The 19,361-nt window shown below is 34.9% G+C and overlaps 2 protein-coding genes across 4 annotated transcripts; one reads left to right on the forward strand and one right to left on the reverse strand.

Moving 5' to 3' along the window:
* The first annotated feature begins 775 nt into the window (after positions 1-775).
* On the forward strand, positions 776-4,519 carry LOC126768251 (caprin homolog). The gene is made up of 4 exons (XM_050486261.1): positions 776-1,038; positions 1,691-1,873; positions 1,986-2,152; positions 2,331-4,519. Exons 1-4 carry the CDS (start codon positions 916-918, stop codon positions 3,697-3,699), a joined length of 1,842 nt encoding a protein of 613 aa, XP_050342218.1. The 5' UTR covers positions 776-915; the 3' UTR covers positions 3,700-4,519.
* Positions 4,520-6,694: 2,175 nt separating this feature from the next.
* Positions 6,695-17,895, reverse strand: LOC126768240 (mucin-12-like). Of its 3 annotated transcripts, XM_050486228.1 has the most exons (9): positions 17,580-17,886; positions 16,248-17,285; positions 13,731-14,519; positions 12,495-12,652; positions 12,021-12,158; positions 11,051-11,297; positions 10,419-10,693; positions 8,891-9,073; positions 6,702-8,481 (listed from the first exon to the last, which is right to left on the reverse strand). In XM_050486228.1, the coding sequence occupies exons 2-9, from the start codon at positions 17,110-17,112 to the stop codon at positions 8,395-8,397; spliced, it is 2,742 nt and encodes a 913-aa protein (XP_050342185.1). In that variant the 5' UTR covers positions 17,113-17,285; positions 17,580-17,886; the 3' UTR covers positions 6,702-8,394. The 3 variants fall into 3 exon arrangements, with proteins under 3 accessions (XP_050342184.1, XP_050342183.1, XP_050342185.1); XM_050486227.1 differs by having other exon boundaries at positions 6,695-8,481; positions 13,731-17,285; positions 17,767-17,895; XM_050486226.1 differs by having other exon boundaries at positions 6,696-8,481; positions 13,731-17,285.
* Positions 17,896-19,361: the final 1,466 nt, after the last annotated feature.

Below are 19,361 nucleotides of genomic sequence, written 5' to 3' on the forward strand. Positions count from 1 at the left end.
TAGTTCCCAATTTTGGTGGAACATTTGCGGTGTAAGGAATGGATGATATTTTTACATTGCCTATGCTATGGCCGGTGGTGACCCCTTTGCCAGTCCGTCTGGTGCTAATTATATTGCTCGGTCATTTATTTTGTATAAAATGTCTTTTTTTTCAAGTATATTGTTTAATATAATATTCAATTATATTAGTATAATAGAAAGTCCAATAAAATCAGCGCAAAAGAAGCTATGAATTTTCCAATGAAAAAGTAAGCACTCAATAAACAGAACAAACAAACAGAGCAAAAATGCTATTAAAGGTTCAATATATATTTTATATATATCGTGTGATGCTTGGGGTTTCTCTGGCAGATAGAATCCGAAATGAGGACATTCGCCAGAGAACTAAAGTCACCGACATCGCGCGTAGAAATAGCTCGCTTAAGTGGAAGTGGGCTGGTCATGTCTCAAGGCGCATTGATGGCCGATGGAGCCGACACGTGTTAGAGTGGAGACCACGCTTAGGCAAACGTAGTGTAGGACGCCCTGTGACAAGATGGGCCGACGATTTAAAAAAGGTGGCCGGTTCGGGATAGATGCGGACTGCCCAAGATCGGGATGGTTGGCGTCCTATGGGGGAGGCTTTCGTCCAGCAGTGGATGGAAAAAGGCTGAAATTTTTTTTATTTTATTTAAAGATACAGCATAGACAACGTTTAATATTGTTTTGGATTTCATGATGGAGTTGCCACAATTTTTAACTACAATGAAACTCATGAGTACCAACATGCAAAATAATGTAGCGGTCTCGTTCGTTCGTTGACAGATGCTGTTTAATTGAAATAGGTACATAAGTAGATATAGATAGATACATAGATTTCGTCTTTATTTCAACTACCACCATACCCAATCCAGAAGAAGTTGTTGCCTGTGAAGGATGCCTTCAGCTGCGAATGCAAAGTCTGAAAAACCAGCTTCTTCGGAGGCTGCGGATAATTCACCAATACGACAGATTATGACTATTCTTGAACATAAAATTCGTAACTTGGAAAAAAGAAAGGTGAGTACATTGTACAATGCTCTCGGCATCAACAAACGCTTTGTATGTTATTTTTATCTGTTATTCTTGTTTGTATCAAATAATGATTCGTAATTTATAATACCATTAAAAATGTATTTCGTATAAATATATACCGTAAATCAAATTCTAGTTAAATAAATTGTATGTAAATACTGATGCGGTATTCCGTTGACGCCATTTTTACACATGTGCTCTATTAATTTTGCTTCTGCCATGACGCTCATATAACTTTAGACTGAATAAAAGAATTTCTCTGTATTTAAAACATTACATTTCATAATAAAATGATGACTATTCTATTTGATTATTTTTAATATTTATGCACTTGCTATAATAACAATATTTCTCAAAATATCAATAATATGTATGTTTTTCCTATATCTGATAGAAAATATATCCTTTTATACTTAACAGTAAAATTAGTAAAGAAATGTGAAACAATTATTATTTTTGAGTATTGCAAACCATGTTGTATAGTGATTTTTTTTTGTTATAGTTTATTATTTTTGAAATTTTATCTGGTTATCAAACATTTCGGCTTTAGTGTTTGTGTTTTTATGTGTTGGTTATTTTATGCTGCAATGGTATGTAATGTTAGATAAGGCCATCAATGTACTATTTATCTTTACAGGGCAAGCTGACATCATACCGTGACTTGCAAAAGGCTGGTAAAGAGCTTAATGGTGATCAAAAAGTTGCCGTAGCCAAGTATGATGAAGTCATTCAGACATTGGAATTCGCTCGAGACCTTTCAAAGCAGGTGACCTCAATTGCTCTTTCTGCTGAGCGCGAAGCAAAGAAGCAAGCGAAAAAGGTAAGATACAAGAACTAACAAAACAATTGTTCTACACTGGATTAATAATATGAAGAGACTTGTCTTTGTTTTAAATTTATCAAATAACAGACGCTTTATTGTAATTTTCTAGGATGCATGGGTACGCTATACAGCAGACACTAATAAGATACGTGAAGTCCTACTGATTTTAGACTGTTTCATGCAAATGGGTAATGGCGAAGCTAGAGATGACTTTTTAAATGGTACTAATGGTGCTGCCAAGCTCACAGAAGAGGATTTAAAACTTTTAGATGATCTGTAAGTAGCTTCTTTTAACTATGATTGACAATTATTTTCATGCATTTTAGAATTTAGTTCTATTAATATTTAATGCCAAAAGTTTTTCAATTTTAAGAGAAATAAAAAATACATATGAAATCAAATTTATACAAAAAATAATATAAAATATAAATAATTACTTATTTACATATTTTAGGTATCCAGAAATAACACCTAAACATGAATTGAATGAAGAAGGACAACCTGGATTTCATGCTTACACAATTAAAGCTGCTGAACATTTGTATGCTATTATTGATGGCAAACCAAAAGAAATTTTGGGAACAACTTACGCTCATATCAAAGAAATAATTAATACTGTTCATGACTGTGGTTACTTTGATAAATCTGGAGAAACCATTGTTTCTGAGACTGAAGATTGTCAAAATGTTATTTCAGAGGAAATTAATGAACATTCCCCTGAGTTAGAGGAAAATGAAACTGCTGTTCCAGTTTATGGTCCACCCGTTGCTATTCCTGCTCCACCTGCCCCTGCTGTAGTGCCTGCACCTGGTTACCCACTTCGCCCTCTACCTCCAATTACATTGCAAGAAGTTGAGCATGCATACTTCTCTCAGCAATATCCTCAACAAAGACCAATCTCCGAAGTTATAGGATCTCAAAACTTTTTCTTTCTCCAGGAATCTGAAATTGATAGCCCTGTTGGAACCCCACAGCCTCCTCCTATAATGAATCAACCTTCTCCTCCTGCACCAATCCCAACTCAGACATTTACTAATCAACATTATGTCCAATTACCGGGCGGCCGCGTTCCTGAGCCAGGATCAATCCCTATGCCACCGCAGCCACATTTTCTTCCACACCCAGATCATGCTGCTTATCAAGGAGTACCACTTCCTGCTCCAATGGCTGCTCACACACAACCCCCTCATGTGCCTCCTCAAAATGCCCAGCCACAGCCTATGCAGCATAATCCACAGCCGGTCCCACAAGTTGTTCATATAGATCAACAATCACAAGTTCTAGTTGAAGAACAAAAAATGATAATTCCAGGTGAAGATAAAATTGAGGAAGAATCTAAAGAAAGCAGAAGCCCTGAGCGAGAAGAGGGCGATCGCAAAACTCAAGGTCAAGGCGATGGACAAAACAGATTCAGAAGATACCGTGGAAGTGGAAGGGGATCTTCAAATGGTTTTCGTGGGCGTGGATCTTTCCAAAACAGACAGAATAATGATGGCTATCATGGTAGACATGGTAATGATTATCCTAACAGATTAAATAAAGAAGGATACCAAAACCGACAATATAACGACAGTTATCAAAACAGACATGGGAAAGAGGGTTATCAAAACAGAAATTCAAATGATGGCTACTATGGTAATGGAGATACTGGTGATGGTCTTCAAACTGAAAATGGCGGGCGTGATAGATACAATGATAACTCTCAGAGCTATCAGGGTGGCTTTAAAAGTCGTGGTAGAGGAGGCCCTCGCGGCGGCACACGTGGTGCCCCTCGTACCCCGCGACCCCACCAATATAATCGTAAACCAGACAATGTGGAATAGCAGGAAGAATATATCATATAAATAACGGACTAAATCATTCGTGGAAGGCAAATTTCACCGGCAACAACGCGCTGTGGTAACAACAAGCAAGAGATAATGGTAAAAAAATAAATAAAAAAAGAATAAAAAAAAAGTAAAATAATAAAACTTGAAACTGAATAAAAAATAAGTTACTTGAATTTAGATGTATGATATATGCGATTATTGTAAGTTACGTTAATTCTAGATTCTTGTATAGATTGTGTCACGTAAGTGGCTAAAGTGACGCGACGGAGAGCCCGCGCTACTCGGCTGTCGTTGCTCAGAACCTCGTCCTCTTGATAAATTATGTACTGGAGATGTGCACACAATGACAAATAACCATTTAATTGGTATCTTTTCCAAATCTCATTGATCTTTATATTATAAATATGATTCATTACAATTTTGGTAATTATATATGTTAAAGATAAAATATTGTTTTTTTAAACTTAAATAATAATTATTTATTTATTTTTTCAAATCAATATGAACAAAAATGTACGGTAAATTTCGTCTTATGCTCTTGACTCTGAAAATACTGAGCAGATATCTATTTCATCTAAAAGTCATGAGCTTTTTAATTTTTTGTGTAATTTTTCTACATACAATATGCAATTTTTTTTAATCGTTTTATTATATTTTAATCATTAATTTGACTACGGCGACAAATTAAAATAGAAATCGTACAAATTTCAAAAAAATGTCGCTGATATGTAATTGTGTTCCAGCTTCCTCCAATTATTTAACATTATTCTCAATAGAGGCTGTGTGCAAGCAAATTAAAAGTATTCTATGATTACTAATTGTTTAATTTTCTTACAAAAACTTGTTTTAATTACTAAAACTTGGAAGTGGATTACTTAAAATATTGGTATTTAGTTGGGTAACTTGATACAAGTTGGAATTAAAAGTCGATACTTTTGTACGTTTATAACCCTAATCTGAACTTGTATAAGGTCTTGATGACTTGATATAACTTTAAATGCCTTTGATGTATAATAACAATGATTTTTTAAATTAATCTCTGTAAATAGTATATTGTAAAGTTGGGGATATTTACCATTGCCTATATGTATCGAAAACACGATTACAAGAATTTTTCTCGATTAAAAAAATCGGAAACACCCCTTCAAATAAAAAAACAGTATTTAATAAATACATACACTAATGATTATTTTTATAGAATATGGTTATTATATGATAAACATTAAAATAAAAAAAGACTATTCGTTGTTTAAAATTAACCTGAAAAAATCGTGTATACTCAATATAACAAGGCCATTCGAAAAAAAATCGAACAATTCATAAGTGCCCAAGTCCCCGGGCTACAGATTACATAACCACTACATTTGACCCCGGGCTTCGAACGAGGAGCTTGTAGCGATTGCGCAAACGAATAACAATAGACTGAATTGGTGAAAATTATTTTTTTTGAATTATCGAACCTGCTATCTGTAATATTTTAGTGCCAATTATTGTTACGTGTTGCCATAGAGAATTTTTTAGCTGGTAAAAAGTAAGTAAAGGCGAGGGCAAAATTTCAATTTGGAAAGGGGGTATTAGGGACTCTTCAAGTAAATGACATTAATTTTGAATGTAGTTCCAATATTGAAATTTTTACTTTGCTATTAGTTATTTTGGAGGCTTTAGTTAGCACGAATGGCATATGGGGTTTTGGCGAATTTTTGGCCAAGCTATATCACATAATTCGGGCGAATTAGAAGAAGTGTTGCTCTGCTGTCTATAAATTTGCACAATTCAAATGGTTTTATATAAAATAAGACCAAATCAAGACCTTAATTACAGAAAAAAACCATTTTACACACGACGTTTCGACTTTAATAAAAAATAATTCAAATAGTAGTAAAAATAATGACATACGCAGTAAATACTAATTATTCATCAACAAAAAATGCAAATCAAGCGCTACAATATTTTTCGGAACCCAATTAAATTTTGTTAAAGTATAATAATGTAGCCGCGCAATCAATGTAATGAATGAATGATATGTTTTTACATTTTTTTTTATACAATGGGTAGGCCGCTGGCAATGCATGGCATGGTAAGTAATCACCATCACAAATATGGTACAATGTGATTAGTGGATAGTACCGACTCAGATTGGCTTGCACAAAGCCCTACCATCAATTAAAATAATCTACAACCAAATTCCTTTGCAAATTTTCCGTAACCAGGTTTATAACAATTAGGTCATTTGTCTTATAAATACGATTTATTTACAAATGCAAACAACACATTTAGTAATCGTATTTTTTTTCTTTAACTTTTTTACTGTACGTTCGTTGATCTAGTGATTTACTAAGGCGGCAGATAAGATCATTATTTATGTTCGTATATTTAGGCTCGTGAGTTTGTTTGCTATATTATTTTACGTACCTAATGAACATTTTTTTTGTTTTTTCTATGATTAAAATCTATTGGTAGTGGGCTTCCTCAGATTTCGCTTCCGACACTATAGTGAGGTTGCTCAATAAACATCATAACAAAAAAAATGGAATTTAATGACAATGATATTATAATATAATGGTATAGTACTTTCTAAACCCTAACAAAGTTCCAGACAGATGTAATGTCTCTTCTTAGACCCGGACTTGGAAATCCAAAACGCCTAGGTACTTTGACATTAAAGGCTAGGCTATTGCGAAGCGGTTAGAGAAAAATTATATTATTTTTTGACTGGCCAAGCCACTAGGCTGGTGCTTGTGGGCTTAGGCATAAATCCGAAGGTATCTGTCCTTTCTTTCTTTTATGGATTTTTAGTTTATACCATGTGGCGTGAAATAATTATTTTTTATATAAATTAACTTCACAGATTTTGTTTCTACATTTGGAAGCTGCACAATATGGTATATCGGTCTCATACCTTTATTGCCTTGCGTGTCCATCTCACTTTTCAGTTCTATCTTGATTTCTGAGTTATTTGTATACATGAATACACCCAAATAAATTTTATTCGCGTCTGCCAACCACTGAAGATTATGTTAAATCTGTCCATGGGCAATTTTTATAATCAATATATTTATGTATAATAATTTTAACTCGACAATACTTTGTACCTAGTACCTTGCAATATATAATTAAAATATAATGCTTACGAAGAGGACTATAATAAATTTCAAACTCACTGTTTAAGATACAAAATAAAAAACTTGGATTGATAAAATTGCCTTTTATTATGATGTCGTGTAATAAGAAAGTGACTAAATAAAACAAAATAAATAAAGTTCTTCTTAACTTTACTATCAGAACCTAATTTTTTACAATATCAATGTGTAAAATTACGCATTTTTATCGGCGTTTTTTTTATTATACCTTTACAACCCAATGCAATTATACAAAATATTAACTAATAATGTACTTATTTCAAATATAGAAAGTATAATATCGTCAGTTTTGTTCATATATAAATTAGGGCAATTAAAACTTAAAATTAAAGATCACTTTTAAATCAGTATTTCAAGGCCGCTTTAGGAATGTGGTATTTTAGTTACCTACTTGAATAAAATTGATATAATAAGATACATACCCTTCCATAAATTTGTATTTGGAAAAAGCGAGTAATTGAATGACAGATCGCAATGTTATTATAATTTCATTTTGAAAGAAACAAGAAAACATACAAATTAGTTTTGTGAACAGCTAAGGTATATGGATATGGCATAACTTGTTAGTTGTCTTGTCACATATGTAGATTTAATTTCTTTATTAATGATAAAAAGCCTTTTGTATTTTATAATTGGTTAAATTTAATAGATTATAACGAAAAATTCTACTTAGGAAATTAATAATCTATAAAATTCCAAAAGCAAAAGGCAGTTTTGATACATTACAAAAAATATTTGTTCCCGATCGGCATTGCACATCATGACAATTTATCTAATTTATTTACATAAAAATATTTATGGGACTTTCTAATAATATCGTTCTTCTTTACATTTTTCGAAATACGTATTTTACGAAGGCCTTTTTGTTGTCAAGACTGAATATGCCCTTTGAATTGTAACTTATCTTCACCATCTTTATCACTTCCTTTAAGTATATTAATATATTTATGACAAATTTTATATTCATTTATTACATAATATTTAAGTTTATTACATTTTAAGAAAAATACTATAATGGGCGTTTATAAGTTATGGTTACCTTTGCTTATAAAATAAAATTAACTTAAATTACGAAAAATCATTTTTTTCTAAAAATATTACTCATAAATGTATTTATAACCTCTGCTGTCCCAAGCTCCAATGACTTAAACAAGTTATATGTATGTATAATCTAAATTCTAGAATTAAAATAAATGAAAAAATCACAAACCATACAGGAACCCGACGGCACTACATTGGTATACTATTTTTGCATTATATTTATAAGCAAAAATGGCACCACACCTAACTATTTATAACTGATACTAAGTAACAGCCAATCAAAATTTGACGATCGTTTGGAATTTAAAAAACAAATTATTATTACGTGATGTTTATTTACTAAAAGATACGTTAATTTGAACAAAGATTATTAAATGCTTAAATGTAAAGAGTAATAAAAAAATATAAAAAAATTACATACATACAGCACATATTTCACAGGTATAAAAAGTAAATAAGAATTGTCCTTGTGGCGTGTTTTGTACACTTTTGGCGCATGTTATGAACGTTAAATCATTTGTCTTGACATTGCATGTCGCATCTTTCGCTCCCAAGACTCCGCTTCGGCCCAAGAGTGCCGAACGTCCCGGAACAACTGAAAAGAAAATTTTACTTATTTTAATTTTTAAATTTAATGCAATACATTCAAAATATATAAAATTGAAGTTTTTTAATCTATACAATTTTTGGTTTTATTAACATTATTTATGGGCGATATAATCTAATTTTACCTCTCTGAAGTAAGCAGCAATTGACTGCACAGTAGTCAATATTACTTCAAATACAAAACAATATAAATTAAATTTATTAAAAAACGAGTGTGGACATTCAAGATGTCAAAAAGTGAATAAACTAATGGACAAAGTTGAGTCCGGCCACTCACTAAACAAGAATTGCCTCTTGCCTTCTTATTATAAATATAATATTTTTTTTTAAATACATTTTTAGATTTTAAGTTTAAATATAGGTTTAAAATTACTTAAAATTAAATATAAGCAACCCACCTGAGATAGCCACACTTCGTCAGCTAGTAATTCATTGAGAATAACCGTAGTATCTTTACTGGGGTTTTGCATTCTTTTTTCTGCTACGCGTTTACTACATTCCGCATACATTAGGTACTTTTGATGTGATATTCTTGAATACAATTGCACACGACCGCAGCAAGGCGTACATACAAGGAATTCCTGAGAAAAAATTGGGATGTTATTATAAAATATAGCTCCAATTAATTCTATACATTTTTTTGAGTACAATTACATTTTTCCTATTAAAGTGCAATTTATTAGTAATGCTAAACGGTTATACAGAATGTATAATTATGTAACAGATTTCTTTGATAAATCTTTCATGATGATAGAGTAGTAGATACATAGAATAGGTCGGCGGGCGATCAAATGGGCCATCTGATGGTAAGTGGTCACCAACCATGGCCCATAGACATTGACATTGTATGCGTTTACGTCACCAATGCGCCACTGACCTTGGGAACTACGATGTTATGTCCCTTGTGCCTGTAATTACACTGGCATACTCATCCTTTAAACTCGAACACAACAATACCAAGTACTGATGTTATGCGGTAGAATATCTAATGAGTGGGTGGTACCTACCCAGAAAAAGTTACACAAAAAAAAATAGACGTTGACTTTGACAGATCATGAAAGATAAGAATTCCTTTTTTGTATTTATTTTATTTATATGACGATAAGATGACACGATAATCTGTTATATTAACCTAGAACATATCTAACATATGGGGCATAATCAAAAGTTCTTAGAATACTGTATTTTTGGAAGTAGTTTTATATTTGTTGTAAAGAGTGTCAATCACAAATTATTCATGCTGCCACTTGCTTTCATCATATCTTAGGTATACATTTAATTGTTTTGTGCAAAGAACTCAAAAAATATGGAAAGAATCGAATTATGTGCGGAAAATATACATTTTTTTCAAAAATTCATTAGATATTACTAGATGATGATTTTACTTTTTCTACGGTTTCTTACTGGGTTGCTAAAAATATTAGAGGAAGAAATGAGCTATTAAGATGCTCCGCTTTTTGTATGACCTTCAACTACCCGTCACGGAAGAAAATGAAAAAAAGGCTGAGAATTTAAATTTTATGGTTTTTCTTAAATAAAACATTTAAACCGTGATCCTAAATATATCATTAATATTTGAATCATTTTAATGAATTCACTGAGGTTTACAATAGTGTCGGCATTGTGAGTGAAACATTGCATTTGGAAAATTCTCTTTGGTATCATTTTCGCTCATCGATTTGAAGTTGCCACTTATATCTTACCACTCAACATATTCCTCGAACCGAGTACCTAGTGACTTTTGCTTTGTCCGAAAATTATAGGAGTATATTCGTGAAAGTTTTATATTCTAAGAACATTTTGATTCACTGTCATATAAAAATAAGCTAAATTTAAGATAATAAAAATACGATGTAATATGATATTACACAATATGCTACAACGAACATTACATCTCCGAGCGAAGTGGAACTCATTTGAGCTTACTTTTTCGTAGGCGAGCCTCGCGTCCGGCTGCACGGGCTCCAGCGTGGCGGGGTTGTAGGGCTGCCCGTAGAGCAGCAGGCGCGCCACGGCGGGCCGCGCGCAGGCGCGGCACACGCCCGAGCCGGCCGCCACGCTGAGGCCGGGCCACGTGCCCACGGCCGCGTCCAGCGCGCGCGCCCCGCCGCCCGCGCCGCCGCCCGCCGCGCCCGACACGCGCGTGCGCATCGTCTCCGTCACCTCGTCCACGGTCTTCACGTTCGACAAGAAGTATTCGTCTGGAAACGATACGATTGGCTCCACATTATTATTATCACTATTGAAAGCAGCGATTCAAAGTTACGTTTTATCAACTGTCATATAGCCTATTTCAGGCACGTGAGGAGTAAGCGCTTGAGATCTTGAATATTATGGATATTCATTATGGATTTGCGAAAAAAAAATATTTCTTCTTCTCTTGGAAAAAATCTTTGGAAGTAAAATTAAAGTGGTTACGTGGAACAGTGTTGTATTATAAATATTTTGTACTTATATAACGTATAGACTTTACTAAAGTTATATGGTCAATTTCTTTAATGGTAATTTATATTTCCTGGACACGCCGAAACTACTAAAAAAGACAAATACCAAATTACCTTGTTCTTGAAATATTTCTGTTAAGAAATTTGGATCCAGTGCATGCGATATTAATGTCTGTATATAAACTTCAAAATTCTCTTGATACATTTGAGTTTCTAACATTCTCTTTTCTATAAAATTACAATCGTCGAGCGGAAGCTCACTTCTTACTAATTCGACTATTGTTTCTAAATGAGATTGTGATCGGACCTTAACAGGAACTTGAGTATAAAGCTTTTTATTGTCGGGATTCCATGCAGCATACTGAAACATTGATAAAAGCAAATGATAAGTATTTCAAAAGCATATATTGCTTTTCATTGACATTATAATTCACATATAATATACGTATACGGTCCCAACGGATAATGAATGTATCTGCGCAGGCTAGGCTACCTTGAAAATGGTCGGCATGGCCGAAATCGGTCAAGGCGTAATTTGAAATCCGCAACAAATCCCCGTTGCCTAAATATATTGTTTACAATGAAAAAAGTTATTATATACTGTTCATATTATATGGTAGCATTTTATACACCAAATTTTCAGCATGTTCGATGATTGATATCGTACAAATAGTAAATATGGCTACAGTGTAAGTGTGCAATGTAAGCTGTAGAGCGGGGCGCGTCTTTATGAATTGGACTAACAATATACATATATTTTACATTTAAGATTGTGAAAGTATTTCCGCAATAAAATAATTTTGAATACATTTTAGTCGAGGTGGGCCAGTGAATAGTCGATCGAAATAAAAATCGCGGGTTCCAAAACACGTTAATAAAACAGAAAAACTCAATAGAGGGTATAAAATAATATTTCTATATTTTTACCATTCATTTTAAAATTAATACACTATGCCATTTAATTTTAAAAACACCATCTCACACGAGACCGATAGACAAAACAATTCGAGAAAAGATTTAGGGAAATTTTTTGCAAATAGAAAATAATGTAGATTTATACAACAAATGTATCAATTGTTCTTACCGTTGATATATTTCGGTACAATACTTTGCCGTTTTCCTCAAAAGGCTCGTACTTTTGTAGTAGGGTTTTACCGTCAACTCTCCATATTGCCGGCCACATCTCGTTTAGTTCACTCTTTATCGCAACGAATTCTCCAGACTGTTAAATTTAAATAACGTTAAATCAATAAAGCAGACAAATCATGGGAGATATTACTAAGGTAGGTTTTTATGTAATGAATCCCGTCTGTATTGACAACTTTATCTATTGAATCACATTGGATTGGATTAAATTTTTTACCAAAAGTTGATTATAAAATATTATTGGAAAGCAATCGAGATTGCCTTACTCTTTGACGCATGGCGGACCTACATGCATAAACATACGAATCATGATCGCGATTGAAAGCGGAGATAGTTTTTGGTAAACAATATTAACGTCAAAAAAATGTTATTATTAAGTGATGTTAAGCATATTAAAACGGTAAGAGATAACCTGGTAGGGCATTTCTTCAATGGGTCTATTATTATCTATTTGTCCTGAGCTCGATATTTGCTGATGCGATTTTATATGGTGTAATTTCCTGTTCGAGTTAGCGTCGCTGTCTGCTGGCCCGTATGTACCATATGCCAATCCCGTTGTGTGCGCGGTAACTAAAAGATTAAAAATAATTAACAGCAGTTCGTTTTAACAAATAAACATAATAATATGTATGTGCAGTTTACATTACCTTTTGTTCGGAAGCTACATTAATACGAGTACATATTTAAAAAAAAAAATGGAATTGAAAATAAAAGGATTGGAACGGCTGGGAAAAGGATAGTCAAATGATTTTCACCAACGCGATAACATGTACACATAATAGCTCTATATATATAAGATGTAAACCATTCTTAGAAACGGATTGCAAAGAAGAAATATTACAATATGTAAATATGAACATGTTATCCCTATTTGGCGAAGCGAGGGGTGCTACCAGGAATAATTACAAACTAAAATTATTTAACACATATCAGTAATATACTCGCGTTTATTTTATGTCTTCTCCTATTATACAAAAGTATTTACATAAAATATTGAGAATTGTGCATAAACAAATAACAATTAAATAGAAATACAAAAACTTATGTTCAGGGCATGGCCTCCTAATACATTCCTCGCACTAACTTATAGCTGTCAATGTATTAATATTATGCATTTCATCATCTTATAATATAAAATCACTTTCGGCTAACATCAAAGTATATGAATACACTATCATAAGTACCAACTAAAATCAAATACTGTAAAATACAATACATCATTAGGTATATACAACAGACACCACTGGTATCAATCCCATAAAAAAATATACCACAATTTTGGAATTATTAATGGTAGCACCCCTTCAATAGCGAGTATGACAAGAGTCACAAATTCTACAATTTACAATAAAATGGCACTAATAATGTGTCATCAACAATAAAGTTGGTGAAATCTTGTTACAGACTAACCCTAAAATATCGACCTCTACTAGATAGGTACATCACATTTTCATCATAGAAATTATTTACAGTAAATAATAATAGATTTCATCTAATAAAAATTTACATATCACAGTTAAAATGTAACAAGTTTTCACTGTACACTGCCTCAGGGGCAGCTAGCTTGCTCCTGTCATACAAGCTTCAGGGCTAGCTCTTCACCATCGCGCTCTACTTCTCAAGTGGAAATCTAATAAATTGAACGCACCTTCGTCGGGCTGGTGTTGGTAATAATATTGCTGCTGCGGCGCGGGCTGCAGCGACGCCACGGGCGGCGGCGCAGGCGCTCGTGGCTTCTTGGGCGCGGCCGGCTGAGGCGCCACGACCGCCGACGGCATGGCCTTGCTCATCGTCGTCGTCGTGCGACCTTTCTTGCCCTTGTCGTTCAGAGGCGTACTGGGCACGTTCAGCACCGGCTTGTTAAGCCTTCTGGCTTCCTCGTCCGCGTCGTATGTGGCCTCTTCGGACCCGTCGTATTTTCTTTTTCTATCTTTGTTGAGATTATAATAGCGAGGATCGTCTAACTCTACATTTTTCGCTTGCGAGCCGAGTATATTCGAGGGCACACCATGCAATTGGTTAGCGCCTAACAAACCTGTCGTGCTCATATTGGCTGCGGAACTCATGACGGGATTGCTCAATGACATACCTGTATTTAGTGCATTATTGGAAGCCATTGCGCCGTTGGTGCTTTGTTGAGTAGTGTTCGCCTCACACTGACTTTTGTTATGGTCGTTAGTATACGCTTTGTTTGTGTTACTGTTTGTTGTTCGCGACCAAGTCGACTTTCTGGCGCCTCTGCCGGCCGGTGGTGGAGATGTATCACGCTCTCCTTGTAAAAATTTCAAATAAGAAGCCATGAAACCTGAACCGGGGCCCGTGACTGGAACATTGAACTTTTTTTCCATTATTTTTGAAGTAGCGTCTTGGGAAGTGCTGTTAATGTTCTGCTGCTGTGAAGAGGGTGCTACCGACGATGCAGTATTTGCCCGTTGTTCTGCAAGGAAACCAAGTTCTTCTTCTATATTAGGTACTACCACCTTAGGCTGTTCCTCTTCACGAGTTTCTGGTGTTGAAAATGATGATGAGGAAGCCGAAGGTGGAGTCTCGCTAAACGATGATAATGGTGTTAACTCCACCGAGGATTGGAAATCAGGATGAGGGCCTAGATGGAAAGGAGGAAAATAAGTAAGTGCATGACCATGTTGCATCGCTAGAGCCTGATGTTGGTTTGCAAAATTTGAAGCATGCAATGGAGCTTGAGATCCAAATGCAGACGTGCCAGGGAACATTTTAGGGGGTGGTGGTGGGAGATTCCATCTCTCAAAATCAAAATATCCATTTTGTTGTTGATTACTAGTAGAACTATGTGCCGGGGGTGGGATTCTACTTGCTAAATAGTCAGCCATTACAACATTTGAGATTTCATTCATATTTGTATGAGGAGCTTTTTCTGCACTTTTTCGCCGAGTAACCACTTTACTAGTCACTGGTACACTCGACAATGGGGTTTGACTTTTAGAAGCTTTAACTTCCTGTAATTGACAACTTTGTTGTAAATTTTGTAAGTTTTTAACTATACTCATTGGATCACCCCGACAACTGGAAAGATCTTGCAAAGCTACATTACTGCCATCAATATAGGGGTGTTGGTGTTTATCAGATAAACTTCTATCTGAGGAATTTTGAGATTGAGTTGTTGACTTTTCATTGTGAGTATTACTTTCAGATAAACTATTATTGTAATTGCTAGAACTGGTACTACTACTATTACCATTACTATTGTATTTTCTGTTTGTTTGTCTTTCATTCTCCCAACAACTTTGGCTGGAATTTTGATTTTGATTACGGTCATATCTATTTTCACTATAAGATTTACTTTGTTCTATACCTAAAGCTCTGGTGATAACGGAAGGATAGGCCACTTGACTATTTTGTGAAGGGGGTCGGGACACAGATGCATCAAGTGGTGACCTTGGTGCAGTATTAACTTTACTATAATGGTCTCCATGTTGCTGTGGAGAATTTATAGAATTCATAGGACTATGATACATGGGATATGCAGGACTAGAACCATGCCCTAATGGTGAAGTTTGAGGTGCTGTTTGTAAAGGACTTTGCCTTCTAGCAACAACAACACTACAATCTGGACCATTTTGGGAACTACTGCTTGAATAGCCAGTATCTGTACTAGAGCTACTCTTTGCTCGAACATGATACTCGGACTCAACATTGTTACCACTTTGATAATGCCTAAAGCTTGAACTCTGGGTAGATGAATACTGTGTAGAACCAATTCTATTTGGTTTAGAAGAGCTTCCACTACTACCACTATAGTTCATTCTCCCAGGAGCATCCATTATAGAATAGCTTATAGGAGAAGATTGGGGTTGAAGTTTATCACTTGATTCACAATTTTTTCTTTGTTCACTACCTAATTCGGGATATATTTTACTTTGTGCTTTTGTCTGTATTAATGGTGGCTTTGATGTAGGAGAAACAAAGCCACTACTATTACCACTTGAGCTACGAGGATTCTTGTCATTAGTCGCACCTTTAGGAGATTGGGAATTATATATTGAGGCAGAAGGTCTCGAGGGTGCAGTAGAGGAAGAACGGTAATCTTTACTAGGAGGTGTAGAGGCAGAGGTTACTGATGGAGTTGACACAATACACGATTGCTGAGAGTGAGAAGAGTTACTTGCAGAACTTGAATAGGACTTACTTCCAGCATAATCCTGCTGTGATGATAGTTGACCACTTTTTGCACCACTTGTACTGTATGAATTATCAGTCTGATTTCCAAAGGTTGAAGGTGATTGAAAAAATGTAGACGATGATGAGGAAGATGCTGGTTGTTTCGATGCAGTAGCGGGTGAGCCAGACCTATTGGTTTGTTTACCAGTACTGGAAATTTGAGAGTTGAGGTGATTGTTGAGAGTTTGCGCAGCAGCAAAGTGAGCATTAAAGTTTTCATATGTTGCTGATGCCTTTGTAGTTGCAGGACTTGGAGATGAAGGCACAACACTTTCATGAGGTAGAATTCCAAATGGACTGGGAAGTTGATTAGTTCCTTGCCAACTTAACCCTGTTGCTGTTGTACTACCAGGAGTTGAGGGTTGATCAAAAAATGAAGAACCTTGTGCAGCTAAAGTTTGATGTGAATAATTTTCTCTTAATGAAGATATTTCAGTTTCCACTGAGGACTGTTTTGATGCAACCGCTGCTTGAGCTTGTGCAATCACTTGACGATGTTGAGCCTGAAGTGATGAACTATAATGTGCTGGTTTAGGATTTGCATGATGAAACAAAGGTGAGAACACTGCATCATATCCCACAGCAGGCGGCGAAAGAAATCCACCAGGATTAAAAGGAGAAGCAGTTGATGACCCTAGTTGGCCTGCTAGTGATGCTGTTGTATGAGCTGCTTGAAGAAGTAACTGGCTTGTTGTAGAAGGCACAGACTGACTGCCTAATCCAGTACCACTACTTGCTAGATGATGATGAAAGTCCCCACTTGCAGCACCAGCTTGTACTCCTGCTAGCCGATTGTACGAAGCATAGGCTGACCATGGTCCTACTGGATCCATTACCACCTTCGTGTTGCTTTGTGTTGTGTTAATTTATGTAATTTATTAATAAAAGTCCACACTTTCATCCATTATTTGATGTACACATAAACATATATTTATACAACCACTAAATTGGAGCACTTGAAGTCATACTGAATAAGTTAAATATTCTTCGTATGCAGATAACACTCCTGAAAAGAAAAAAAAACATTAACATTTGACTAAAATCTTAATTAACTAATGTCTTATTAGATATATTTATATTGCAGAAAACCAATAAATTGCATGATAAACCTTTTCAATGACTATTATATTACGTTTATTGGTAAACGAAACCATTACAAGTGTTTTTTTATATAAACATTTAACGAAATAAAAATAATACGCCGCTCCATAGACATGATAGCGTCAATGTGTTTGAACAATACAGAAAGTTTACACTTAAGTCTGTAAATTAATACAAGGTGTATTGGAAACTAACATACCATTGCATTAGTTTAGAATAACCATTTATCAATGTGGTTTCAAAGGACGCTCACACGACAGATAACATCATAAATATGGCCTCGACTCTTCGAGTGCTCGTTGAGACGGGTTTTGTCTATTGTGAAATTAAAGACTACTTAAACTGTATTATGTATTACACCCAACTGATCACTGAATAATATTCACTTTGTAACAAGTCTTCTTTTCTTTGTTTAAAGGCAATATTGTTTCAATGAAGCTACTACTTTATTTACAAGTAAAAATACGACAACGTTTCGCCTTTCACATTAATCGCCGCCATTTTACTTGTCGAATGTCGAACGAACGATCGCACAACAAGTTACCTAGCGCCATCTACACAATATCGCAGAAATTGAAATTTCAAAAAAAAAAAAATTTTTTTAAGTTAATAAGTCTATTATTTTTATCTTTTTATTAAAGAAAATGTGTACAAAGTATTAATTTCAAATAATAGCCTAAAAATTTATTAAACCTAAGAAAGAAGAATTGTAAGTCTCGTTTATGTAATATTATTTGGATGTTGATAATTTGGAATAAAATTTTATACTTTAAATTAGGAGCTTTTATATTATATTAATATAAATAATATAAAACTACCAATTAAAAATTTTTTTAGTATTATATTGTGTTGCCCACACAACAGTTCGCGTTTCCCCAAATATAATTAAATTAAATTTTATGACTACAATCAATCACACTATAGGACTATTATAGTAATAATAATAATAAGAATCGGCAAGCGCAGCGTAGGGCGCCCTCCAGCCAGGTGGACCGACGACCTTAAGAAGGTGGCGGGCACCAACTGGATGCGGAAGGCGGAGGACAAGGAGCTTTGGCGCACCTTGGGAGAGGCCTATGTTCAGCAGTGGACAACGATTGGCTGTTGATTGATAGTAATAATGTAATGTAAATTATTTAATATATAATACTCATCTAATATCCGGTATTCATGGCAGTCTCTCTTTTAGTTATTTACTAAAAAAATATCTACGTCTCGTGTGCCACATATTGTTTATTTACATTGATAGGAAGGTAGGTACCAAATATCTTCACGTTAACAACGACTGTTTACTGTACAAAGCTTTTGCTCAATCGGGTGAATTTAATGTTTCGGTCTAAAAGAGAACGGGTCAACAAAATTATCGACGTAGTCCAAGAGATTAGTAAGTTGAAGTGGCAATAGGCTAGTCAATTATATCGCTGAACCAACAACTGTTGGAGTGGACGTGTTCTGGAGTGAAGGCAAGCGTAGAACACCCTTCTGCTAGGTAGAACGATGATGTACTGGACTAGTACATTTTTCGTTTAGAGAATCCGAATTGCTATTCAACGGAGAAGTCTAAGTCTAGAAGAAATACTATGAAGTCATATTAATAACTGGAATGATGACGCCACGACAGTCCAACATCGACCCATCTCTGTTTACGCTGCGAGTTGTGACTGTCGCGAGTTTGATGCCATTATACAAAGCCAAGGCTACAGTAATATGCGTCACAATAATATAGTATAGTATGCGGACGAGCATATGGGCTACCTGGTGGTAAGTAGTCGCCACTGTTCATAGACATTGGGACTATAAGAAATATTTACCATCCCTTACTTCACCAATATACCACCAACCTTGAAAACTAAGATGTTATACGTCTCTTGTGCCTGTAGTTACATTGGCTCTCTTATCCTTCAAACCGGAACACAACCGCACTAAGATTTTCGGTTTGGTGGCAGAATAAGTATCGAGTGGATGGTACCTACAAAGACGG

The sequence above is a fragment of the Nymphalis io genome, chromosome 4, assembly GCF_905147045.1.
Source record: "Nymphalis io chromosome 4, ilAglIoxx1.1, whole genome shotgun sequence".
Taxonomy (NCBI): Eukaryota; Metazoa; Arthropoda; class Insecta; order Lepidoptera; family Nymphalidae; genus Nymphalis; species Nymphalis io.